The following is a 26202-nucleotide window of genomic DNA, read 5'->3' as shown; positions in this document are numbered from 1 at the left end:
CATTGTTTCGGCTTTTTCGCGTTGGCGAAGGGGGTTGCCGTGGCCCGGACCTTGGTTTTCATCAAGTGGTTTGATTTTGAAACAATGTTGATGGCTGTCGACAAGTATAGAGTTACTAACATTCCTGTTTCGCTGCCGGGGACTTTGGCGTTGACTAAAAATTATGAAATTAGCTCCCTCAGAGTCGACCGCTCGCCAAAAAGGCTGCTAGAAAGATATAAATTTCCTATTGTGCAAATTTGGCGGGTAGAAAATTAAAAGATTTTTTTTTCGAAGAAGAAAAATTATTGTTGTGAATAGTCAACAATTCTAGCATCATACTAGTATGGTGTATAATGACAAAAGTGGTTCTTCGGACAAGACATTTACAAAGCACAAGTGTGTTATTAGAAAAGGATCGAATATCTTTCGCTGTGGATATTATGGTGTAAATGGAGAAGCTTTGCCAGCAAGTCAGAGAGGGAAGCTGTGGTTGCGCGGCCCACACTGTTATGAAAGGTAATCAATGAATTTACAATTTACAAATGCATGCATGCCTTGGCCACTTTTTGTTTTCTTTCAGGTTTCTATTTCTTTGATAATAACCGAGTTTACTGCAGGTTATGTTGGGAACTACAAGGCAACTGCTGAAACCTCGGATTCAGAGGGCTGGTTAAGGATTGGCCTGGGATTTTTGTTACTCCGACTCTGACGGTTTCATCTTCATTGTTGATTCAGCAGATCATTTTTTTTTTTCAGACTTTGAATCTTCATTACTTACTACTAATAAAAAATAGTGCTGTGCTGTTCATCCTAATAAGTGAATTTGTCATCTAATTTTTATCCGAATGTTCATTTAATTTCAATCTTTCAGGTTCCACCAGCTGAGTTGGAACAGTTATTTCAATGCTGCTGCAGTGATTTTGTATCAATCTGTGACGGTTTAGCAGTTCCTTCTATCATTTATTAGTTTTACTTTCAATTCTATTCCAAAAATACCCTACCGGGGAGATCTTGGGGAGAGAGCTCGTTACTCATGCTCTCTCCGCCAATTTGTCTAAACTATGATCCATCTACTCGAATTCAAACAGACAAGAGTTAGTGAGAAGATCCGAAGATGTGTCTTTGTATTTATTTATGTTTTTCCAGAACTAACTCCTGAATTACTTTTCTCCAGTTATATTCTGTTGTCGTAGGCGCCAGTTGAATAATCAAACGTGGACTGTTTCGTTTATTAGCTCACGTGCACAAAACTGCTTGGCTCTGCTTATCTAACTGGTCAAAAGGAACCGGCTATCCTCAAGAGGCCAGAGCTCTTTCTTTCTTGAAACGCTTTGGACAAAAAACTCACTCGTCTTCTTTTTTCTTGGTTGTCCCTTGCTAGTGTCTAGATCGCACATTTCGCTCTAAGTGACAAAAATCATATTTATTTATTTATTTTGGATAGCTTTTTATGTCTATGCCGGAAAGAAAGAAATCAAAATTAAAAAATTATATTTAAATTAATAAATAATGTGAAATACAACATCAAATCATTGTACATCAACAAGAGTAAGCAATATTTACCTGGCCAATAGCACCTCGAGAAAAAGCTTCCACAGTCGATTGACCAAAATAACTAAGAATCTATTTGAATTTGAGATTGGGTAATTATAGTTAAAAAGTTATAGCACTACAATATTTGGTAAATATTAACTGCTTGACTGCTGTAATTTTTGATAAACACTAGTTACTATAAATTAGAAATTATATTGATATGAGTTTTCACTTATATGATGAAAAATTTATTACGTCTTTAATAATTTTATCAAAATTATTATTTAAAAATTATATTTATTATATAATATAAACTTTTATTTCATAGTTTTTTTTTTCATAAGAGTTATAGTTTAAAAATTATTATAATACCTTAATGTTAAATAAAACCCAATCCTAAATTACACGATCAGTATCTCCGAAATTCGTTGACAAGCTTCTTGGAAGTCCGCCGAGAAATTATTGCTAATTGACCTACATAGGACTATAGGAGTTAATCCATGTACATGAATATTAGAATATCCAAACAGATAGTACTTGGTTTCCGTAGTTGTTAGAAGGAGAGTTGTTGGCTGCGGGGCATCGTCTGATCTGGCCACACCCGAGAAGCATCTGGCGGCACGCCTCGCCCGCCTGGCCCCATTTTACAGAACTGATTATATTTGTTATTTAAAAAAAAAAAAAGAAAGAAATTAGGTCAACAATTGGCATTTAATAGTCAAGTATGACCAACAGCTAGTTAAAATAAAATTAATAATAATAATTTATCAGATTAAAATAAAAGCCAATAATCGATACCATGCATGAAAAGAAAAAATCTGTAGCAGCCGTCGCAGGTTCATGATCACCGTTTAATCATCATCCTTTGACTTAAAATCTTCTCTGCTATTGTCTCTCAGTTCGATTTGAATCTCAATTTATGGCGGGGACAAACAGCAACGGTCTGATTGATCCAAACAGCGGCTTTTGTTCACAGACGAAAACATTCCACAGCGTAAGACCAAAGATTCCTCTGCCGCCATCGTCTCAGCCTCTCTCCGTCACACAATTCACTTTATCGATCCTCCACAAATCAGCCACCACGACCGCCGCACCATTTCTCATGAACGCCGCCACCGGTCGACGCCTCACTTACCCTGAGTTCCTCCGCCAAACCAACTCCCTCACGCTCTCCCTCCAAAAGCATTACTCTCTCTCCAAGAACGACGTCGCCTTCATCCTCTCCCCTTCCTCTTTCGAGATCCCCGTCCTCTACTTCTCCCTTCTCTCCCTCGGCGTGGTCGTCTCTCCCGCCAACCCGCTGGGGTCCACCTCAGAAATATCTCATCAACTCCACCTGAGCAAACCTTCAATCGCCTTCGCCACGTCACGCACCTCCCACAAGCTCCCGCCAAACTTCCGCACAGTCCTCGTCGACTCCCCGGAGTTCCTCTCGCTGTTATCAACTCAACACCAAAACGACGTCGTGATTTCTCCCCCAGCCGTCGTAAACCAGTCAGACGCTGCAGTCATTCTTTACTCTTCCGGGACCACTGGGAAAGTCAAAGGCGTGCTGTTGACTCACCGAAACATAATCTCCTTGGTAGCGTCGTTCCACCATGTCGAGTACGGGGCAAATCCAACTGAACAACCACAGCCGTCGGGTGAGGTTTCGTTAATAACGCTGCCTCTGTTTCACGTTTTTGGCTTCCTAGCGTTAGTGAGGGTGGTTGCTGTCAGTGAGACTGCGGTCTTCATGGAGAGATTTGATTTTGAGACGATGTTGAAGACCGTGGATAAGTATAAACTTACCAGCATGCCGGTCTCCCCGCCATTAGTTGTGGCTTTAACTAAATCGGAGTTGACAAAAAAGTATGACCTCAGCTCGCTTCAGTATCTTAGCTGTGGCGGCGCACCGCTCGGAAAGGAGGTCACCGACAAGTTCAAGGAGAAATTTCCCTCTGTCGAGATTATTCAGGTACTGAATAATTTTAGTTAATTAATTAATTATTCCTATTTTTCTAATTTTTCTTCCTGTTCGTTATCGTTGTATTTAAATAATAACTTAAACCAGATCACATGAGATGGCTGGCCAATGGCTAGTACTATGAATGTATGAATTGCTGGTGCTTGGTGAGTGCTGATTTTTTTTTTTCCTTCCCTTTCTCTTATCTTAGGGCTACGGTTTGACTGAATGTGGAGGACTAGCTTCGAGTATGAGAGATTCTGAGGAGACAAAACGGCATGGTTCTGTTGGCCGTCTGCATGAACTGATGGAAGCCAAGGTTGTTGATCCTGTTACTGGAGATGCTTTATCTCCAGCACAGAAAGGGGAGTTGTGGTTGCGGGGCCCAACAATCATGAAAGGTGATAATATATAAATAACAAGACTGTATGTATGGTTTATGGCATCAGCTTATCATAGTTGTGTTCCAAGTTTTAATTTCTCGGGTAGTTTCAATGCCAGGCCATCTAACGTCTTAGCTGTTTTGAATAATGGGATTATCTTTTTCATTCAAGTTCATTTCAACTTTCAAAAAAATATAACAATCGTCAATCTTCTCAGTTCTGTCAGCAGTATGACTGTGTTAATATGCAGGATACATAGGGGACAACAAAGCAACTATTGAAACCGTGGATTCAGAGGGCTGGTTAAAGACTGGGGATCTTTGTTATTTTGACTCCAATGGTTTCCTCTTCATTGTTGATAGGTTAAAGGAATTGATAAAATATAAGGCATATCAGGTGATTTGTGGCTCTGATTCTTTACCAGCAGTCCTATAATGACAGACATATATAGATGTAGATGAATAATCTCATCTTGTTTATCTGGAATGTTCTTTCAGGTTCCCCCTGCTGAGCTGGAACATTTACTTCAATCTAATCCCGAAATTGCTGATGCTGCTGTGATTCCGTATGTAACTGTGTCATTTTATTTGCTTGCTGCATATACTTTGTTTGCCACTCATGCCTTCAAAGTCCCGCACAAGGGGGATTGAGGGGGGTAATGTCTCTTAATGGTAAATTTGTTTTGCTATCCATTTAAAACAGTTGCTGAATACTGTTCATCATTTCGCGTACATTTAGAATATATCTTCTTGTTCATATACATCTGCAAGGCATTTGCCTGTTTTATTTTTTAAAATGTCAGTTCTAAATCTTATGGAATGCTATGATGCTAGGTAGAAAAAAAGTGCATGTAGATCCTGAGTGACAAATTACCTTGATAACATTATGCTCTTTAACATCCAAAATTTTATCAGAATTCCTGATTAGTTTACAACATCAAGGGTACCGGATTTTCTTTTTCATTTTTACTTAATTTACTATATCAGATGGGTGATGTAGAAAATAGACTATTTTAGCAAAAATATCATAACACTGACTGCTCTCTTTCTTCTTTTTTTCTTGTATGTGTCAATCAAGAAATAATAGATCCAATCCGGTTTTTTTTTTTTTTTTTTTGGGTGATGGGCTGATAGTAAGCTTTTTTGGTTTCATTGTTCTTTAAATGGACTAGCCTGCCTCAGCAATTTCAAATGGAATTAAGTTCATCTGTCATGATGGTTTAGCAGTGCCTATCTCTCATCCATATGGTTTATTCTCAAGCAGGTACCCTGATGAAGAAGCTGGGCAGATTCCCATGGCTTTTGTGGTGAGAAAACCTGGAAGCAGTATCAATGAGGCTCAATTAATGGATTTCATCGCAAAACAGGCATGTTTCTGAATATCGATATTATATAACTAAGCAGACAGCAGTTTTTTTGGATTGCAAAGCATATATAAGTTTCCATTTCGTAAATATGGCCGCATAATATTCTCAAATATGATGGCCTCGTGATGTATAAGAACAGATAGTATAGCAATGGCATCTTGTCATCCTGGTTGGATATCTGTCTATCTTTAAATTATATATAACATATATACAGAATTAGATATTACATAGTAGCCAATGGTTCTTTTAGAGAAATGGGTAAAATTATACTTACTGGAGTCATCAACACTCAAATTCTTGACATGAATCAATAAATATATATGAGATATTGTCTAGAATTAGGACACTAGGTCTGCTTCTGGTTTACCGAACCACTTCCGTCTCTAAAAAATCAACCAGTAAAAAGTCTAAGACTGGCACTTGGAATATTATTTTGACTCTTTACATTATTTAGACGGAGCATACTAGTTAATTTTTTGCATTGAACTCATCTTCCTGTGAAATAGAAGAGTACGTATGAAGTTTCAGTCCTTGATTGACTGTTACTGAAGAAAGAGCGAAAAAACAAGAACTGCATTCTACAAATATTACTTTCATAGCTATAAACCCCATTCAAAAATATAACTCCATGCAGGAAAAAAAAAAAAAAAATCTCTGCCTTATATTCTATAAATTGTTGTTCTGTTTCATACTATACATTTGCTTTTTCTATATCAGTTTTAATGCCAGATTCAGGTTCTAGATCATACACTAGAGTTGATTAATTTGCTATTGCAGGTTGCACCGTACAAGAAGATAAGACGCGTTGCTTTTGTCAATTCTATTCCAAAATCTGAAGCCGGAAAGATCTTGAGGAGAGAGCTGGTGAATCATGCTCTTTCTGGCAATTTGTCTAAATTATGATGTATTTAGTCAAACAACGAGGATGCTGAGAAAATGGCATGAGAGATGACCGATCACGGTTGCAATTGACGGCAATAGGGGTTATTATATTACCATCCAGAATCCAGGTTCCCTCGTGCCTCTGCTTCTATTATCAATATACCTGTAATATGTCTATTTATATATACAGTGTCAATAAAATTGCATTTTTGAGTGTCAATAAATCTTTTAGAATATCGTTTATCATTCATTCAGTCGCCCCTAATGTTGTGATCAAATAAGTGGAACTTACTAAGAATCAGATAGGCATGTTATATATACATAAAATAAAAAATGACATTTATTTCTTATTTTTGAATGAGATAGAATACAAGTGATATATTTACAATCAGAATTCAACACGGTCTAAAATTTAATCACCCTTATATATTACTTGCAAATACATCTCTGAATTAATGTTCACAAATTTGTTAGAAATGTAATAATAATATGATAATCGTCTAATTAAAAATATTAAGATAACTTTCATTGCTCAAAATAAGGACCAAGAACATGGCCTCATGACTCAACGAGCATGAAAATACGTATTATTTTAACATTGACATATTAACGCATTAATTAGGAACAATTTATTCAAAGAAAATTAAAAATCAATCCATCTTGTAATCTTCCTTCTTAACACCTAACATTCTCTGCTAATATGAGCCTGCAGTTCCGTTTTCGTCTGGCGTTAGATTTGAATCTCAATTTAGCCTTGTGGGCTAATTATTTGAGGTAATTAAACAATATTTGATCCAATATAAATATTATGCATCAATTTTTATGTGTTAACTCTACCTAATAACTTTGTTTGTTAGTTTATAATTAAGATTTGATTATGTTAAAATCGCTCTAAATTAAAATATTCTTTCGTAAACACACGATTAAAATTATAATAAATTTTTATTATTTATCACTTTCTGTAATTCATGCTCTATTTTAAATTAACTCCAACAAAACCATATCCTTATAATTATATTATATTACATGTCCGTGCAATTCACTGCGCAAATCTGCCCAAAAGTCTAATCGATATGCGAATCCGCTGCTTCCATCTTCTCTTGAGTTTGTAAACTTTTTGGATGCTAATAACCGATCATTTTCCAGTTCAATTTCTCGGAACTAATAATAAATAATTAATAATGGTTTTTCAAGCTACAAATAATTAATGTGAGACTACTTGCCAATAATCAATTTTATAATTTTCAGTTTCCAGTATCAAGAATAAAATAAATTAATTACTAACAGCAGGCCAGGCTACGGATCAAGCTGCCCCTAAACTGAGGCGTTGCCACTTGAGCCCATTGATTGAAGCATCATGATTTGATTTTGACCAAGCTTGAGACTCTTTTTTTTTCAAGAAAATACAAATGCTTGGTAAGGAAACTACTATCAGCCGTCAATCAAAGGCAATCCTAGTGACCAAGAAAATATTTTTACAGGTAATCAAGAAAATGTTTTAACCAATAAAATGAATCTTAAGAACACGATTAGCAATTGTCTCCAGTCCTCACGGTTCTCACTCAGCTCCTGTCTACCCACCATTTTTAAATAAAAGTAACTTCTAGTTTTGGTTCGGTCAAATGAAGCTAACTTCAAACTGGCAAATGGCAATTGTCTTTCTACGGAAAATAAAAATCCAGTTCACTTCTTCTCTTTCTCACTTCAAAATCAATGGCAGTTCCAGTCACAGATACAGAAACAGAACACAACTCATCAACCATCGAAACCCCACTTATTACACAATCCCAGGAACCAGAACAAGAAGAAGAAGAAGAAGAAGAGCTAAAAGACACCCAGGCCCAGCTCTCCAAATCTCTTCACCGTTTAGAATGCTTTCTAAAACTCCTTGGGTTTTGCCAGTGCTCTGTCTTGAGCTTCACTCTCTCATGGCTCTGCTGTCTGCTTCTGGGTGTTTCTCTTCCTCTCAGCATAATCAATTTCTCTTACTGTTCCAACTGTGACAAGTACGAAATTAGAGTCTTTGAGCTTGAAATTCTTGCGTCTCAGTCTCTTGTTGCTGCCATTTCTATGATATGCATCTCTCACAATCTCCGCAAGTATGGTGCGCGTAAATTTCTCTTTGTGGATCACCATCATGGTCACATGACTCTGTTTCTTGAAGAGTAACTACACAAGATCCATGTGAGTGAGTATTACCCAGCTTTTCTTTCAAGGTTTTTCGGTGAAGAGAAGTACTAAAAATTTAATATTTTTGTTCCTTTGAAGTGGTAATTCTTACTTTGGACTTGAGAAATACTAGTTTAGGCCGTTCTGATCTGTAAGATTATCTATTTATTTTTTATTTGAAATGTGTGATTATGTATTTATTAATCTTGGTCCAGTGTTTTCAAATATGAACTTAATTGTAGTAAACCTTCATCACTACATTTCTGTTGTTGCTCGTGCATTTTAATTATGTGTGATCTGCTCTTTACTTTATATTGTAATGCAACTGTTCTTGTTGTTCAGGGTTTCTTTCAATTGTTGGCACTTTCAGTCTTGCCATGCTTCCTTTTGAAGGCTGCCCGTGAGGTCATTCATGTTTTATGTATGCATAGTTCCTGGTGGCAATCTGTTGGTGTAGTAGTTGCATTGCTTGTATCATGGACTTACTAGACTGTAATCTATCTATCAGGCACTGCTTTGTTCCACTTTGTGTGCACTTTGCAGGTGATTCACTTTGAAAATTATGGCAATCTTTTGGAAAGAGATTTAGATGTTTCGGTAGGAACACACGCTTTTAAAATACAATCTCTCTAAGATAAGCCACAGGTTCTGGATATTTCTGCTTCTAGAGTTCTTGGTTGTGACAGCAACTCAATTTGTGGCCTTGTTGGAAATCACAGGGAAAAGTGGAATCATCAATTTTGTTAGTGGCGGTGATTGTGCAGTAAGTGCTCAGACACTTTGTAAAGTTGCAAGTCATAAATAGATTAAACTTGGATGATATTATTGTCAATGAAAGTTTCGTTAATTTCTGTCTAGAAATTCAGTTCTCAGAAATCTGTGTTAGCTTTGCAAACTCATGCTTCTTAATTTTGATTTTTGCAGGTTTCCTCTATTGTTGAAGTTGTTGGAATAGTAATTTGCCTGAATGCAGCTCCAAAGATCTCACATAGAGCTCAGGGTCTTGGATCAGTTGCTAGCAGATGGCATGCTTCAGTCACATGCAGCCCCTATGATGCTTCTCATTTGGGAATGACAAATAACATGGATAGCTTAGAGACTGCCTATCCGTCAGGTTCGGTACCTAGATACTATTCTGGTAGTGATCTGGAGTCAGCTGACTATGTGCCAACGCTGACAAATGCACAACTGGCTTCATACATGTCCATATATCACAAGCGGCAAGCTTTTGGTACGTATACCTACCTTTCTTAAAGATATAACTGCAAGTTGAACATTAAGAGTGTGATTTTAGTTTTTCCATATTTGAGTTGCCTATGACTTGAATGAATCCTTATGCCTTAAATATTTTACCAGTAATTCAAAACATCAATTCATCTTCTGGTCCACACCTGCAAGGTAGTATACTCATGTACCAAGATAAAGGATGTAACAAAATGTGCTTCCTGAACCTCTTGTTAGATTGTTATAACAAAATGTGTTTGTCATGTCCTGGCAACCGCCGACAGTAATTTCACTTTGTAGAACTTGTAATCTCAGCTACCCGTTGAGAGTGGCCCTTAGACACTGCCAAGTGCCAACCTTACTGGTAAGGGACTTGATTTTTCTCTTCAAAACATCTCCATTGTATGGAAGAAGTTCAGAAGTGGAAAATTCTACATGGTGGGGAGGTTTTTTGCATTGTTATAACTTCTTAGTCTGTTACTTGCGTCAGGACTCCCACATTTGCCTGCATACAGACCGTCTTAGTTTAATGACTGATATAAGTGCTCTCTTTCACCTCATTTGATCTAAAGAAACTCTTTTTAATATCAGCAGGAGACCTAATCAACCCCTTGGTATTACTAATGGGGTTCGCACAGATTTCAAGGTAATTCAAAAGAAAATTTATCAGTCCCAACATTGACATATAGATCTGGATAAAAGCCTTTCCAATATCCTTCCATGCTTTTTCATGAAGATTTTCCTTCACCTTTTAATTAATCTGATACACACTACAAAATATCAGTGAGATATTTACTGGGTAAAATAAAAACTTAAGTCCCCGCGTCCCCTTTAATCAGTGTCTGCTATTAAAATGCCTCGTGAATAGTCTAGTATGTCGTCGATCTACACTGCTCTCACAGTCGTCTTGATTTTCTTCGTAGCTTTTGGTAGTTATCTATTATGTATCTACTGTCTACATATGATGTTTACTCGAGCTCATTTCTTTGATTCTGCGGTAACATATTTGCAATCCAGTCCTGGTGGAGCCACGCAATTTGGATGGACAATTGATCGGACTCTTATCAATACATATTCTTCATCCAACTGTCACTCGTCCTTTTTGTTCTTGGAAAAACCGTAAGCTTTACTACCAAATGATATGCATACAAGATCATTCAGAAAACCCACCCAAAAAAAAAAAAAAGAGATGGAGGGTGGGGGGGAACCTTTTGCGCACTGTTTTTTCCCCTTCTGATGATGTCCCCAGCACCTGCGTCGTCAGTAAACGGAGTTGAGGCTTTAGCGTAATCAGTTTAGATACATCAATGTAGTCAGTTAAGATATAACCTGTTGCTTGTCGAAAATGACTGATGCAGAGAATTTATTATAGTGATACATATTTTGTTGAAGTGCATTACCAATCACGGGAAAGAATATTGCATTTTCATTACCTCAAATATATTGATGTCTGTAACACGTTCACTGCTAAATGCATCAATTCCTCGTTGGTCACTAATAAATAACATTTTCAGTATTCAGTTTTTCTCCCTCTCAATAATCTAACCAGAATACGTACAAAGAAATGATTCAGTGAAACTGGGGGGAAACCATGACTCAAGCAAAGAGACAAGCTCCATACACATAGAGGCTTGGGGATTAAAGTCAGAAGCCCAAAGGAATGTCCATTTCTTTCCCTTGTCTCTTCACACTGAACAGGTAGCTGTTACATTTCTATGTACATCAGGATTCGCAAGACATTAGTATAAAATTCAATATTCCTAGCAAAGATCAGAAAAGGAAAAAAAATGAAATCATACTTGCGTCCCAATCAGGCTTCTATGCAGTTGGGTCATCCGTGCAATTAATAGAAGAGCCTCTTCAATGACATGCCACAGAAAACATGCACTTGTATCGACTGTCACCAATGTGCAATCTCTGAATCCAGACTCTCAGTATGCCTCTTCAACAACATTCTTGATCGAAAAGTTATCTGGATTATGTAATGCCACGTTCAGTCATATCATCAGCTACTTGTTCCTAGCATGCTGGGGGGGAAAGGTAGGCATAAAGTCCTTGGATTTGGGAAGAGGAACCTCACGGAACCAATAATGATTAAGGGCATCATCTACTGTTATTCGCTGCATAAAACAATAAAATATATCGTAACTGTAATGCCTTTACAGTTTCAACTTCAAGCCAACAATCAGAAATCAAATTTAGAACTTTGTCAAAACAGACCATACCTTCTCAGGGTCATAAGTCAAAAGTCTGTTTAACAAATCAAATCCAGACTCCGAGAGAACCGGAGATCCTGTAAAAGAAGCGGCAGGAAACCTCTTCCTCAACAGATTATACCTGTAAAAAGAAAGCAGTTGTTACCATTTATGGCGTTTGATCTTGTGAGGAGTTCAAGTAAAATAAATGCAACATAATAATCCAGAAAAGCTTGTGTTTGGCCTTGAAGATAGAAAACACGAAAATAACTGGATAAAAAAAGAGAACAGCACAAATAGACATACGGTTGTTTAGCAAAATTTGCTTTGGCTCCTGGCAACTCAGATAACCCAGGCCAAATTGTCTCAGTTGGAGTGCCTAGTGTTTTGAAAATCTGCAATTATTTCAAAGACATTAATTACTGAGAAATTCCTAAGAAACAAGAATACAAAAGGCTTTACGAAAAAAATATGTTACCTTGTCAATTTGGTCAACTTCAGTTGTCCCACTAAACAATGGTTTTTTGGCCAAAAGTTCAGCCATTATACAACCAACTGACCACATGTCAACTGCAGTGGAATACTTCTTTGCTCCTAGCAGAAGTTCCGGAGCTCTGCAACATTAAAATCAAACAACCAGCTGAACATTAGCACAACCATAACATTTTACTGATCCAGGAAAGAAGGGGGTGGGGGGAAGGCATGCACACACATTGTATTCTTATCAGGTTACATACAGGGATCAAGGAAATGTCTAGATGATTACACCACCACACTATATGGTTTAATTGGAAAACAAGAAAAATCAGAAGAAAACTAATCAACCAAAGTTCCTCAAATATCCAAGAATTATGTGCTGCAAATATATATATATTTTTAAAAAGTCATAAGGTTAATAGAAAGGTCTAAAGGAAGGACAGGTTACTTCAGGGTTTAAACCACCATACTACATGGTTCGACCATTAACCACTAAAAACCTGGTTTCCTGTCAAGCCAAACCAGAAACATCAGAGAAGCACACAAGCTGGATAACCTCTGAACCAGAACACTTAGGAGTCCTAAAACAATGATGACAAATAAAGTTCATCACACATAAAATTAACTCACAAGATTGCCAACAGAACCAGAACTGCCTACTGATGATACAAATTGAAGCATTCATAAACTAACTTTGGCCCATTAGACTCGTTTAATAATCCATAGTTATGATGACCCAATTCCCAGACATTAATTGCTTAAATAATGTATTGGAAGAATAACAATAACATGCATCTTACCTATACCATAATGTGACAACCAGTGATGTATATGGCTTTAGCGGGCTTCCATACTGGCGTGACATCCCAAAGTCGCAAATCTTTAAAACGCCCTGGTTATTCAAAAGAAGATTTGATGTTTTCAAATCCCTGTGAAGCACCCAATTATCATGAAGATACTTGACGCCCTCTAAAAGCTGTAGCATCAAGCATTTGACTTCACTCGTACTAAAAGGCTGCTTCATTGATTCCATTAACCACTTTAGGTCGTGTTCCATGTACTCCATAACCATATAAACACTATCATGGTCATCCATAACAACTTCCTTTACATTCACAATTGAAGGGTGATCAAATGACAAGAGAATATTGATTTCCCTCAAAGATGAAATAGGGAAACCATATTCTAAACAATCTTCTTTTCTTCCCACATTCATCTTCACTTTCTTCAATGCCACAATTTCCCCCGACTTCTTATCCCTGGCTCTATATACAATACCATAAGTTCCTTCACTTATTTTGTTGAGTTTTTCAAATTCAAACACGCTCCTACAACCCTGAAGCATGTTCATGCTTCTTTGTACGGATACAACAGGCTCTTCATCCTCTAACTGGTCAACACCAGTATCCTCATCAACTGTCTTATCAATAGCCATAACGTCATTATCCTCCAACTCATCTCCAAAATATTCATCTTCACTTGAATGCACCCCAACTTCGCTATCAGATCCCAACAGCCTGGCCTCATCTTCAGAGCTTTCTCTAAAAATCTCACCACTCTCAGGAGTAGACCTCTTTGAAGCCTGTTCCTCCCTTTTAGGGGTGTCTTCCCTATCAGATAAAGACCTGGCCATCGGACTGTCACTATCAGATGCCCACCGTGATGTTGATATATGCTTTGCTGGAACAAACTCCTCCTCCTCCAACTGAATCTTATCCAGATCATCAGTCCCAATCTGCGCTTCTTCAAGGAAAGAAGGAGACATACCCACTCGAGAATCAGATACTGTGGATTCTGCTGATCCACCAGCCACAAGAAGCTTATCTGAGGAGAAGTCCAATTCTTTGGCCAGGTTCCCCGAGATTGGACTTTTTGCAAATGTTCCATCAGAGCCAGCATCAAAAACCTCACTAACCGAGCTTGCAGGAGACTTAGGACAAGATAAAGCAGCACTTGTAGGTACAGCTCTGCTTTTAGATGAAATGCTCACTTCCTTCTCTTCTAAGTCCCATATAATGGGTGTAAACTTGAATTTCTTCTCCGGAGGCAACTGAACCCCCTCATCACACTTCGACACTTCACCATTACTAATACATGGTGCATCATCTAATCGGGCTCCACCACGTTTCTTGTGCCCATTTGACAAAAAAGGGCACCCATTTCTCCGCTTGTTATTACCACCATGATGACCCAATTCATCATAACCAGAACCATTTTTGTAACGAACAACCTGTTCGTCTTTTTTGTAGTAACCATAACACTCTCTTCTCCTTGAAACATCAGGTCGCCCTGCCGCCATATTATTAACAACCACAACTCTTCTCAATCAAAAATCAAACTCAAACAAAAAAATACAATATTGGTATTGTAAGGAAAAAGAAACCCAATTCAACCCAAAATCCCAACCCTTATCCTCAGAAATTCAACAGTTTCACAAATTTCAAACCGAATTAAAATTTCCCCTTTTTCCTCCCACAAAACCCTAATCAAGTATACAACAATACTTCAACAGTCAAAAACACGAAAATCAGATCAAGAATACAGATCAGGTATAGAAATCAAACAAATTATGATGATGAATGAAGGTAAAAATTAAAAAAACAAATTGAGATGCGAATCAAAGCACAAACAAAACCCTAGAAGATGAATTTTGGTGCTTACGGCTGTCTCTCCTTCAAAATTCACAGGTAATGAAGATCTTACCGGAGATTGATGGAGAGACAAGGGAAGGACCAACGATATCAGGACCAACGATACCAGGACCAAATCGAAACGATATCGCACAGCTACGGAGCTTCTTTGTCAACGCGTTTGCGTTCTCGGGGATCTCTTGAGATTATTTATAGGCGCAAGAGAATGTATTTTTTTATGTCGGTTTAGAACTGGTGGCCCGAATTTGTTCTGAAATTTTTTTCCTTCCACAATACTTTCCGTGTTTCTGTTTCTGGCCCATTTAGTCTTTGCTTTGTTTGTTTCAGATCCTTTTCTCTTTTAATCGAAATAATAATGATATATACTTGTATAACCATCAATTTTTTTTTTTGTAAGATTTAGTCAAATGGCTTGCAAGCCCGTCCAAATTTAAACAGAGTAATTTAAATTTGTCTAAAAAAAAGTATCAATATTTTATTTTAAAAAGAACATTACAGTCTTTACAGAGTCCTCACTATAATTGAGAAATAAAAATGATAATGATACAGCCACAAACTCTTGTACAAATTTATTTTGTACAAACTGATATGGCATGATAAGATTAGTTGAATTAAATATCACTTGCCCCACATGATTTATTTTTATTAATTTATATTTTCATTCAACCAATAAACTAATGTCTCGTCAATTTGTACAAAATAAATTTATACAAGAGTTTGTGTCTACATCATTATTCAATAAAAATACTTTATTTTCACTCTAACACTGAGAACATAATCGTTAGCCCACGACCTGCTCACTAATTGGTCCGATATACTCGTTACACATGAGGCTTGATGTGAATTTGAAGCCCAAATGAGTTGGATCTAGCAGTCCGGGAAATAAGTTATGCCTTTTACATCCCAATTAATTCTAGAAACACCCAGATTTGTGGGTCGCTTGCAAGATGTTCTCCCGACAGTGCAAAGCCTCTACATTCATAGTCATGCGTCATCCCAAGGGATCATCTAGACTCTGAATAAATGGCTAATTGTGTGTACAATTAACCGAATTGCAATAATAAAAGATCAATCGCTTGTTATTTCATCATTGCACTGTTCTGGATGAACAACATTTCATTCATGTATTTGCTACCAGGTGTAAAAGCATTTTGATTGCAACAAACCCTGCTTATAAGAATCAGATGCTAGCTATGTCAATAATATTATTCATTAGCATTTGAACACATAACACCATGTATAAATCATTTCGATCAATATCATTTATAAGATTGAGGGTCAGTTTGGGATTGCAAATGTTGATTAAATAAATTGTTTCTACTGCATCGATACAACAAGCTGCTGATTGAAAAAATAGTTTAATGTTTGATAAATTGTGTTCTGCAGTTGTTGTTAGTTTAAAAACAATGTACGTGTGTTTGGTAATTATTTTTACAAAAGTGTTGTTCTATTGTATAATGATTAAAATAAATATAATTTTAAATTATTTTTTTAGTATGTTTAATTATTTTAAAACACGTCTTTTCCTTTTTAAACCATATAAAATTACATAAAGTGACAAAATTTTAATTAAATAAAATCTGATGAACTTCATTATTTGTTACATAAAATATGATAAAAATCTATATTAATACATAATTCAAATAAAATAAAAAGTAATATATATTATATTCACATTAAACTTGTTGCAATAAATATCATAACTATAGAAAAAATATATATATAAATAGAGTGAGTGTTAAAAGCTGTGTTTGTGAAATTGAATTTAAAAGTCATGATTAACTTTCATGTGAAATTATTCATAATTCAAAAAATTTTACATAATCACATGCAAGGCTCATTAAATCATATAATAGAAAATAAAAATAAAATATAAAAAATATGAATTTAATAGATCAAAACTTTAATACTGGAGAGAACTTACAGTAGTTGTGGTGGTAATATGATACTTAATTGCTTAGGTGTTTAGAAAGATAAAACGTAATTATTATTTTTAATATTAAGATTATAATAGAAACCTTAAAAAAAATATGGTATCTTATTTATTAATTTATTAATAGTATTAGTGCATACCAAAGATATCATACCAAATCAAAGAAAAGAAAGAAAAAGCATAAAAATACTTTAAAAAATGAATTAAAAAACTTTTAAAGAACCTCAATAAAGAAACTCGACTAAATAACATATCAATATTGAACACCCCCCCCCCCCCCCATATATCGCACAATGACGCAATTACTCGAACTGCTCGATTTTTATCAAAAATTTATAATTTAATTTTTGATGCAGCAGGGATTCGAACCCTCGTACGAATAACTTATACACTGGATTAGCAATCCGACGTTTTAATCCACTCAGCCCTGCTTATGAAAAATAACTCATGCTAACTTTTTAAAAGTTATCAAGATTAAAAAAATTATGAAATAAACAGTTTTTAACAATTAACAAATTGGAGTCTTTGAGCTTGAAATTCTTGCGTCTCAGTCTCTTGTTGCATGACTCTGTTTCTTGAAGAGTATCTACAAAAGATCCATGTGAGTGAGTATTAACCAGCTTTTCTGTCAAGGTTTTTCGGCGAAGAGAAGTATTAAACATTTAATATTTTTGTTCCTTTGAAGTAGTAATTCTTACTTTTTGGACTTGAGAGATTCTAGTTTAGGCCGTTCTGATATGTAAGATTATCTATTTATTTTTTATTTGAAATGTATGATTATGTATTTATTAAACTTGGTCCAATGTTTTCAAACATGAACTTAATTGTAGTAAAGCTTCATCACTACTACATTTCTGTTGCTCGTGCATTTTAATTATATGTGTGATCTGCTCTTACTTTATATTGTAATGCAACTGTTCTTGTTGTTCAAGGTCTCTTTCAATTGTTGGTACTTTTGGTCTTGCCATGCTTCCTTTTGAAGGCTGCCCGTGAGGTCATTCATGTTGTATGTATGCATAGTTCCTGGTGGCAATCTGTTGGTGTAGTAGTTGCATTGCTTGTATCATGGACTAACTCGACTGTAATCTATCTATCAGGCACTGCTTTGTTCCATCTTGTGTGCAATTTGCAGGTGATTCACTTTGAAAATTATGGCAAGCTTTTGGAAAGGGATCTATATGTTTCGGTATATGTTGAGGAACACACGCTTTTAAAATACAATCTCTCTAAGATAAGCCACAGGTTCTGGATATTTCTGCTTCTAGAGTTCTTGGTTGTGACAGCAACTCCATTTGTGGCTCTGTTGGAAACCACAGGGAATAGTGGAACCGTCAATTTTGTTAATGGCGGTGATTTTGCAATAAGCGCTCAAACAGTTCGTAAAGTTGCAAGTCATAAATAGATTTACTTGGATGATATTATTGTCAATGAAAGTTTCGTTAATTTCTGTCTAGAAATTCAGTTCTCAGAAATCTCTGTTAGCTTTGCAAACTCATGCTTCTTAATTTCTCTTTTTTGCAGGTTTCCACTATTATTGAGCTCATTGGAATAATTATTTGCCTGAATTAAGGATCTTGGATCGGTTGCTCGCAGATGGCATGCTTCAGTCACATGCAGCGCCAATGATGTTTCTCATTGGGGAATGACAAATAACAGGAATAGCCTAGAAACTATTCCGAAAGTGATCTGGTGTCTGTTGTCTTTATGCCGATCCCGACAAATGCACATCTGGCTTCATACATGTCCATGTATCACAAGCGGCAAGATTTTTGGTACATATACCCACTTTTCTTAAAAATATTTTTGTCTTGATATTTTTCTAACTGCAGTTGAACATTAAGAATGTGGTTTTAATTTTTCCAGATTTAGTTGCCTATGACTTGAATGAATCCTTATTCCTTGAATATTTTATCAGTAATCCAAAGAACCTGTTGTTAGATTGTTATTAAATGATTCCCTAGCTTTGTCCTGCTCATGGCCTTGCTACAATAATTTCACCGTCTAGAACTTGTGATCTCAGCTACCCATTGAGGGTTGCCCTTAGACACTGCCAAGTGCCAACCTTACTAGTAAGGGACTTGATTTTCCTCTTCAGTACATCTCCATTGTATGGAAGAAGTTCAGAAGTGGAAAATTCTACATGGTCGAGGGCTTTATGGGTTGTTTTAACTTTTAGTCTCATATTTGCATCAGAACTCTTGCATTTGCCTGCGTACAGACTGTCTTAGTTAAATGACCGATATAAGTTCTCTTTCACCTGGTTTGATCTAAAGAAACTCATTTTGATGTCGGCAGGGCATCTATCAACCCCTTGGTAATACTACGGGGGTTCACACAGATTTCTATTGAATTCAGTTTATTCAAAAGAAATATTATAGGTGCCCAAAATTGACATATAGATCTGGATAAAAGTCTTGCAATATCCTCTCATGCCTTTTCATGAAAATTTTCCTTCTCCTTTTAGTTCATCTGATACACACTACAAAATGTCAGTGAGATATTTACCGGGAAAAAGAAAAGGTGAAGTTACCGTTTCATCTTCAATCACTGTCTGCTATTAAAATGCCTTGTGATTAGTATGGTGTGTCATCAATCTATCTTGCCTTCATAGTCATGAAGATTTTCTTTATAGCTTTAAGTAGTTCTCCATTATGTATCTACATATGATGTTTACTCGAACTAATTTCCTTGATTCTGCAGTAACATATTTGCAATCCACTACTGGTGGAGCCGTTGTATTTGGATGGACAATTGATTGGACTCTCATCAATACAATATTCTTCATCCAACTGCCTCGTTGGTTTGTTCGTTAGTTTTTTTTTTTTTTTTTTTTTTTTTTTTGCGCTTGGAAAAACCATAAGCTTTAGTACCAAATGATATTTATACGAGATCATTCAGAAAACCCACCCAAAAGAAAAAACCATTTTGCACACTGTTTTCCCTCTTCTTATTTCCCCAACACCTGCTTCATCAGTAACTGAGTTAAGGCCAAGTGGAGTCCAAAATGACTGATACACAGTAAAGGCTAGTAACAGTTTAGATATATCAATGTAGTCAAGATATATCCTATTGCTAGTCGAAAATGACTGATACACAGAATTTATTATAGTGATGCATATTTTGTTGAAGTACATTATCAAAGGCTGGGAAAAATATTGCATTTTCGTTACTTCAAATGTATTGATGTCTGTAACACGTTTACTGCTATATGCATCAATTCCTCTGTTAGTCACTAAGGAATAACATTTTGATCATAAAACTGTGCAGTATTCAGTTTTTCTCCCTCTCAATGATCAAAATTGAATGCGTACAAAGAAATGATTTAGTAAAACTAATCATCAAACCGGGGGGAAACCATGACTCAAGCAAAGAGACGAGCTCCATTGACATACAGACTTGGAGATCACAGTCAGAAACCCGAAGTAATGTCCATTTCTTTTCCTTTAATCCTTTTTGTCTCTTCACACAGAGCAGGTAGCTCCTACATTTCTATGTATACATCAGGATTCGCAAAACATTAGTACAGAATTCAATATTCCTAACAAAGATCAGAAAAGGGGGAAAAAATGAAATGATACTCATCTATTTTGGAGTCCCAATCACGCGTCTATGTAGTTGGTTCACGCCCGTGCAATTAATAGAAGTGCCTCTTTAATGGCATGCGACAGAAAACACGCGCTTTTTTCGACTGTCACCAATGTGCAATCTCTGAATCCAGACTCTCAGTACGCCTCCTCAACAACATTCTTGATCAAAAAGTTTTCTGGATTATATAATGCCACGTCAAGTCAAATCATCAGCTGCTTATTCCGAGATTAAGGGCGTCATCTACTGTTATTTGCTGCATAAAACAATAAAATGCCATAACTGAAATGCCTTCACAGGTTTGGACTTGAAGCCAACAATCAGAAATCAAATTTAGAACTATGTCAAAACAGACCATACAGCAAGTCCAAAGATTGTTTAACAAGTCAAATCCAGACTCCTAAGATTGAACAAACTTAGCCTACAAGTTGTAGGTACAGCTCTGTTCTTAGATGAAATGCTTACTTCCTTCTCTTCTAAGTCCCATATGATGGGTGTAAACTTGAATTTCTTCCTCGGAGGCAACTGAAAATCCCATCTTCCCACTTCGACACTTCACCATTATTAATACATGGTGCATCATCTCTCCGGGCTTCACCACGTTGCTTATAGCCGTTTGACAAAAAAGGGTAGCCATTTCTCCGCTAGTGATCACCAGCATTATGACCCAATTCATCATAACCAGAGACCTTTTTGTAACGAGCAACTTCTTCATCTTTTCTGTAGTAACCATAATACTCCCTTCTCCTTGAAACATCAGGTCGCCCTGCCGCCATATTATTTTATTAACAGCCCCAACTCCTCCCAATCAAAAATCAAACTCAAACAAAAAATACAATATTGCAAAGAAAAAAAAAATCAACCCAAAATCTCAACCCTTACCCTCAGAAACGATATCGAACGGCTACGAAGCTTCTTTGTCAACGCATTTGCGTTCTTGGGGAGCTCTTTGGGTAATTTGTATGCGCATGAGCGCGTATTTTTTATGTCGGTTCCCACCTGGTGGCGCGAATTTTGTAGTGGAATTTATTTTATTCACAATACTTCCCGTTTCTCTGTTACATGACCAACATGCTGACATCAACTATTCCGGCACTTCCAATTCAACACTATCCTAACAAACTGCGGTTCCCGAGGCAGGCACAAGGTTCAAAGCCACCTCCTTATCATGAAAATCTACCCATAACGATGACGCTCTATAGCTATCCACTTGCCGCCCTTTCCCCTTTATATTTGTACTACATCTTCGTCTTAACGTCACACATTTTTCCTGCTCAAAAATAACGCGCAAGAAACAGTAGTTTTATCTATCACAAGCAAAGCAAGATGGTTGGCCTCGGCACATATGGTTACGCTGCACCAACTATGACCAAAAAGATTAGTGCCCACTATGATGTCCCTGAAGGAGTGGAGATTAGAGGCCGATACAGTGAAGAGTTTGCAAAGATTCTTAACAAGGATGCTTTGCAATTTGTTGCGGATTTGCAAAGGGAGTTCAGGAACCGTCTCAAGTATGCAATGGAGTGTCGTAGGGAGGCGAAAAGGAGATACAACGAGGGAGCCTTGCCTGGTTTTGATGCTGCGACAAGGTACATAAGGGAAGGGGAATGGACGTGTGCGCTAGTTCCGCCACCTGTTGCGGATCGGAGGGTGGAGATTACGGGTCCTGTCGAGAGGAAGATGATCATTAATGCACTCAACTCTGGAGCTAAAGTGTTCATGGTGAGTTCTGCTTCCATTCCTCTGCTTTCTACTCCCCGAGTGCATGAATTCTTCATGATCATCCACTTGCATCTGCATGACAGGAGTTAACGGATATGCATCAAGCAGTTGTGAACTGCAAGTATGATAAGATCATAAGAATACAATTGCAAGAAAGCTTACTTATTTTCTTACTGGACGCAGTAGCTTTAGTCATCCCCCGCTCCTCATAAACATAAATAAATAAATCCGAAGCCACCAATTTGAAAAGGTCTTCTTGTTTGCACACAAGTCGATTTTGAAATTCCATAAATAAGTCTTGAATCCTCATATCATACCATTTCGAAAACTGACAAGTAAATTATCTAGTGTAACAGGAACAGAGAAATCAAATTAATTTGTCCATCCCTTTACTAGTAATACTGATGGTACTATCCAAGATATTGAACAATTAATCATGAATAAATTCTTCTTCCAAGGAATAGTCGAAACTGAGATTTCAGTTGTTAATGCATAGGCTGACTTTGAAGATGCGCTCTCACCTAGTTGGGATAACCTCATGAGTGGCCAAGTGAACTTAAAGGATGCCGTTAATGGGACCATAAGTTTCCATGATAAGGCCAGGAACAGGGTTTACAAGCTCAATGAACAAACTGCTAAGTTATTTGTCCGTCCACGAGGCTGGCATCTACCTGAGGCACATATCCTCATAGATGGTGAGCCAGCAACTGGTTGCCTAGTGGATTTCGGCCTCTATTTTTACCACAATTATGCTGCATTCAGAAGCAACCAAGGTGAAGGATTCGGACCTTTCTTCTATCTGCCTAAAATGGAGCACTCGAGGTAAGAAAGTTAAATGCTTTCCTAAATGTGTGTTTCCTTGGACTTTCTTTTCGCTAGTGATCATTATGAGTCCTCCTGTTATGGTGCTGCTTAGGCAAACACCCTAAATAGCCAGAAGTATATATGAAATAAAACCAATTGATGATGGAACAACACTTTTGTGGATGTTCTATTGATATAAATGTTTATGTTAATTGTTATTGCTAACAGGGAGGCCAAAATATGGAATTGTGTGTTTGAAAAGGCTGAGAAGATGGCAGGAATTGAAAGAGGCAGCATCAGGGCCACGGTTCTAATCGAAACTCTTCCAGCCGTCTTTCAAATGGATGAAATCCTCTATGAGCTTAGAGATCACTCTGTTGGTTTGAATTGTGGACGATGGGATTATATCTTCAGCTATGTAAAGACATTCCAAGGTCACTCAGATAGGCTACTACCAGACAGGGTGCAGGTGGGCATGACTCAGCACTTTATGAAGTGCTATTCTGATCTCCTTATCAGGACATGCCATAGGCGTGGTGTGCATGCCATGGGAGGAATGGTACGGGATCCAATTCTCTTTTTAACTTAATTATTCTCCATTATTTCGACATGCTTATTTCTTTCTATGCCTGTAAACAGGCAGCTCAGATTCCTATTAGAGATGACCCAGCAGCCAATGAGGCAGCACTGGAACTTGTAAGGAAGGACAAGCTAAGAGAGGTCAGGGCAGGACATGATGGAACTTGGGCTGCCCATCCAGGGTTGATCCCAACCTGCATGGAAGCCTTCAACAACAACATGGGGAATGCACCTAACCAGATCCAAACCATGAAGCGAGAAGATGCGGGGAACATAACAGGAGAAGACCTCTTACAGAAGCCCAGAGGAGTCCGTACCTTGGAGGGACTCCGCCTGAATACCCGAGTGGGTATTCAGTACTTGGCAGCATGGCTCACTGGCTCTGGCTCAGTGCCTCTTTATAACCTCATGGAAGATGCTGCCACAGCCGAGATTAGCAGAGTTCAGAACTGGCAGTGGCTGAAATATGAAGCGGAGTTGGATGGAGATGGTCTTGGAGTGAAGGTGAGCCGAGAACTCTTTGGAAGAGTGGTGGATGAAGAGATGGCAAGGATTGAAAGAGAGGTTGGCAAAGAAAAATTCAGAAAGGGAATGTACAAGGAAGCATGCAAGATGTTCATTCGACAATGCACAGCCTCTACACTAGACGATTTCCTGACTCTGGATGCCTATAACAGCATAGTCATGCATCATCCCAAGGGATCATCCAGACTCTGAATGAATGGCTAATTATCCGTTACTACTAGATAATAAAAGAAAAGCCACCTGTTTGAAATAACTTGCATTGTTCTGGATGAACAACATTTCATTTATGTATTTGCTACCGGAAGTGTGAGCTTTTTCATTGCAACAAGACCTGCTTATAAGAATCGGATGCTAGCCAGCTACCTCAATAATATTAATTATTCATCAGTATTTGAACACAGAACACGATGTCTATACCAATTTAGAAGACTAAATCATTCACCAAGGAAACAATTAAGAGTAAATTTGTGTAATCTCAAATGCACCGATCCTACATGGTCGATCTAAATCGGCAACGAAATCATGAAAACACACCCAATGTCACAATTCTTTGGTGAGGTACATTATATGACTCACTCAGGTCACTTGCATAATAAGCATTTTAGGGTGTGTTTGGAGCATGTGATTATAGTGTATTATAATATTATTCACATTAATTTAATATCAAGATCATGTTTGGAAAAATATTGTATTGGGATAAAGGGGGTGTGCTAATGCGGCAACTATTAGCTTAATGCGGGTTTTGCTTCTTCTTTTTTCGCTTTTGCTCTTTTTAATAATAATAAATAAATAAAACTTTTTAATTAATATATTATTATATAATATTAATTTTTTTATTTTTACATCATAATTATTAAAATAAATTAATAATTTTATAATTTATTATTCATATTTTAATTTTTATTAGATTAAAAATATAACTAAATAATTTATTATTTAATTATATAATAATTAATATATAAAATGGATTAATATTTAATAAGTTAATATAACTAACAATAAGTACTTAAATAATATATAAAAATAAAAATATAACATAATATTACATTATTTAATTATATTATAGTAATTAATATATAAAAATTGATTATTATTTAAAATTTAATATAACTAACAATAAATATTTATATATATGAACAAATTTAAATAATATTAATTTAAAATTAATACCAATAAAAATAATAACATAAAATATCATTACGTTATGATATTATTTAGAAATTATTTGATTAAATTATTTACTTTGATCTTTATTTCACATGTTATATATTTATAAAATACTGAAAAATAAATGTTATGCTACCAAAAATATAAGGCTATAAGCTTTGATCTTTACAAAAAATTGTGATACTTTTTAACATTTATACTAAAAAATAATGTTAATTTCTAAAATTTAAGACTTCTATGTTTAGTATTTTTTTTAGGTACTAATAAATATTATTTTCTAAATATATAATTTAAGTTAATCAAAAAAAATTAATACAGTACAATATAGTACCAAAATTGTACAATATTATTATAATACGATGCTAATACAATAAATCAATATTAAAATAATATAATATAACATAATATAATATAATGTGTCAAACGCACCCTTAAAAAATCAATTTCAATCCTGCCAAATAAGTACCACTTCACACCAAATATTAAACATTTAAAATACAATTGAGAATAATACAATATATCTATATTAAAATAATATAATATAATATAGTATACCAGACGCATCCTTAAAAAATCAATTTCAATCCTGCCGAATAAGTTCCACTTCACACCAAATATCAGACATTTAATTCTAGCTCGAGGATAAAAACAAAAGCAGCACCATCAACAAACGTTTCTACAAATGTCATCGGTTAGAGTTTAACAGCTCGGTTACGACGATAATGTGCCATTGACATTAGTAAATTAAACGCTGTCGTTTGCTTGATCTTGATTCTAGATATGCCTTTGCTGCTCTTTGACTTGCGACCAACACGCCCAACAATGACCAAAACAATAAGGCCACTGTTACTATTCAGACCCACTCTTATCTTTCAATGCCACTGTTATTTTATGAGCAAGGCTTTCTCATTTTATTAATTCCGTGGCCAGATAGTATTCGTCACCAATAACTTGTTGGATCAGGATCTTGACCTAATTTCTTTTAAGTTTTTAAAAATTTTATATTACTTATATTTTATTATTAGTGTAGGATTATAATTTAATTTTTTTTTTTTTATTAACCACCAATTACATTAGTGA

The 26202-nt window shown here is 36.2% G+C and overlaps 4 protein-coding genes and 1 long non-coding RNA gene across 12 annotated transcripts; 3 read left to right on the top strand and 2 right to left on the bottom strand.

The window, feature by feature from the left end:
- Window positions 1-2260: 2260 nt before the first annotated feature.
- LOC102627453 (4-coumarate--CoA ligase-like 9) lies at window positions 2261-6334 on the top strand. Its single transcript, XM_006476932.4, has 6 exons — window positions 2261-3472; window positions 3672-3861; window positions 4094-4239; window positions 4341-4408; window positions 5107-5209; window positions 5987-6334. Exons 1-6 carry the CDS (start codon window positions 2435-2437, stop codon window positions 6110-6112), a joined length of 1671 nt encoding a protein of 556 aa, XP_006476995.2. The 5' UTR covers window positions 2261-2434; the 3' UTR covers window positions 6113-6334.
- Window positions 6335-8143: 1809 nt separating this feature from the next.
- Window positions 8144-10978, top strand: LOC102626692 (uncharacterized). Of its 2 annotated transcripts, none has more exons than XR_008052827.1 (3): window positions 8144-8279; window positions 8603-9023; window positions 9185-10978. XR_008052827.1 is itself a non-coding variant. In XM_052436378.1 (3 exons), exons 1-3 carry the CDS (start codon window positions 8737-8739, stop codon window positions 9512-9514), a joined length of 441 nt encoding a protein of 146 aa, XP_052292338.1. In that variant the 5' UTR covers window positions 8648-8736; the 3' UTR covers window positions 9515-10978. The 2 variants fall into 2 exon arrangements, 1 of the variants encoding a protein (XP_052292338.1); XM_052436378.1 differs by lacking the exon at window positions 8144-8279 and having other exon boundaries at window positions 8648-8803; window positions 8980-9023.
- Window positions 10893-14987, bottom strand: LOC102610073 (cyclin-dependent kinase G-2). 7 transcript variants are annotated; one of them, XR_008052825.1, is made up of 7 exons: window positions 12957-14987; window positions 12158-12293; window positions 11986-12074; window positions 11710-11821; window positions 11284-11604; window positions 11106-11197; window positions 10893-10978 (listed from the first exon to the last, which is right to left on the bottom strand). XR_008052825.1 is itself a non-coding variant. In XM_052436377.1 (5 exons), exons 1-5 carry the CDS (start codon window positions 14453-14455, stop codon window positions 11494-11496), a joined length of 1947 nt encoding a protein of 648 aa, XP_052292337.1. In that variant the 5' UTR covers window positions 14456-14987; the 3' UTR covers window positions 10893-11493. The 7 variants fall into 7 exon arrangements, 1 of the variants encoding a protein (XP_052292337.1); XR_008052824.1 differs by having other exon boundaries at window positions 11106-11186; XR_008052821.1 differs by having other exon boundaries at window positions 11106-11604.
- Window positions 14988-19819: 4832 nt separating this feature from the next.
- On the bottom strand, window positions 19820-21557 carry LOC112498209 (uncharacterized). Its single transcript, XR_008052711.1, has 3 exons — window positions 21208-21557; window positions 20791-21091; window positions 19820-20581 (listed from the first exon to the last, which is right to left on the bottom strand). It is a non-coding gene; the product is annotated as an uncharacterized LOC112498209 (long non-coding RNA).
- A 16-nt stretch (window positions 21558-21573) lies between these two features.
- LOC102626401 (malate synthase, glyoxysomal) lies at window positions 21574-24358 on the top strand. The gene is made up of 4 exons (XM_006476928.3): window positions 21574-22047; window positions 22544-22869; window positions 23080-23410; window positions 23491-24358. Exons 1-4 carry the CDS (start codon window positions 21652-21654, stop codon window positions 24145-24147), a joined length of 1710 nt encoding a protein of 569 aa, XP_006476991.2. The 5' UTR covers window positions 21574-21651; the 3' UTR covers window positions 24148-24358.
- The last annotated feature ends 1844 nt before the right edge of the window (window positions 24359-26202 follow it).

This window comes from Citrus sinensis, chromosome 3 (genome assembly GCF_022201045.2).
Source record: "Citrus sinensis cultivar Valencia sweet orange chromosome 3, DVS_A1.0, whole genome shotgun sequence".
In the NCBI taxonomy this organism is placed as follows: domain Eukaryota; kingdom Viridiplantae; phylum Streptophyta; class Magnoliopsida; order Sapindales; family Rutaceae; genus Citrus; species Citrus sinensis.
Note: the sequence above shows the minus strand (reverse complement) of the source record. Positions and strands in the feature narration are given on the sequence as shown.

Excerpts from the sequence above, each read along its gene's own strand:
- LOC102610073 (XM_052436377.1), bottom strand. The coding sequence starts at position 14,455 with ATGGCGGCAGGGCGACCTGATGTTTCAAGGAGAAGAGAGTGTTATGGT. Across the intron at positions 12,294-12,956 it reads GTTGTCACATTATGGTATAG|AGCTCCGGAACTTCTGCTAG; the intron begins GTAAGATGCATG and ends TTAATGTTGCAG. Across the intron at positions 12,075-12,157 it reads AAGTTGACCAAATTGACAAG|ATTTTCAAAACACTAGGCAC; the intron begins GTAACATATTTT and ends AAATAATTGCAG.
- LOC102626692 (XM_052436378.1), top strand. The coding sequence starts at position 8,737 with ATGGACTTACTAGACTGTAATCTATCTATCAGGCACTGCTTTGTTCCA. Across the intron at positions 8,804-8,979 it reads ACTTTGTGTGCACTTTGCAG|GGAAAAGTGGAATCATCAAT; the intron begins GTGATTCACTTT and ends TGGAAATCACAG. Across the intron at positions 9,024-9,184 it reads TTAGTGGCGGTGATTGTGCA|GTTTCCTCTATTGTTGAAGT; the intron begins GTAAGTGCTCAG and ends TGATTTTTGCAG.
- LOC102627453 (XM_006476932.4), top strand. The coding sequence starts at position 2,435 with ATGGCGGGGACAAACAGCAACGGTCTGATTGATCCAAACAGCGGCTTT. Across the intron at positions 4,409-5,106 it reads GCTGATGCTGCTGTGATTCC|GTACCCTGATGAAGAAGCTG; the intron begins GTATGTAACTGT and ends ATTCTCAAGCAG. Across the intron at positions 5,210-5,986 it reads TGGATTTCATCGCAAAACAG|GTTGCACCGTACAAGAAGAT; the intron begins GCATGTTTCTGA and ends TTGCTATTGCAG.
- LOC102626401 (XM_006476928.3), top strand. The coding sequence starts at position 21,652 with ATGGTTGGCCTCGGCACATATGGTTACGCTGCACCAACTATGACCAAA. Across the intron at positions 22,048-22,543 it reads CTGGAGCTAAAGTGTTCATG|GCTGACTTTGAAGATGCGCT; the intron begins GTGAGTTCTGCT and ends GTTAATGCATAG. Across the intron at positions 23,411-23,490 it reads TGCATGCCATGGGAGGAATG|GCAGCTCAGATTCCTATTAG; the intron begins GTACGGGATCCA and ends GCCTGTAAACAG.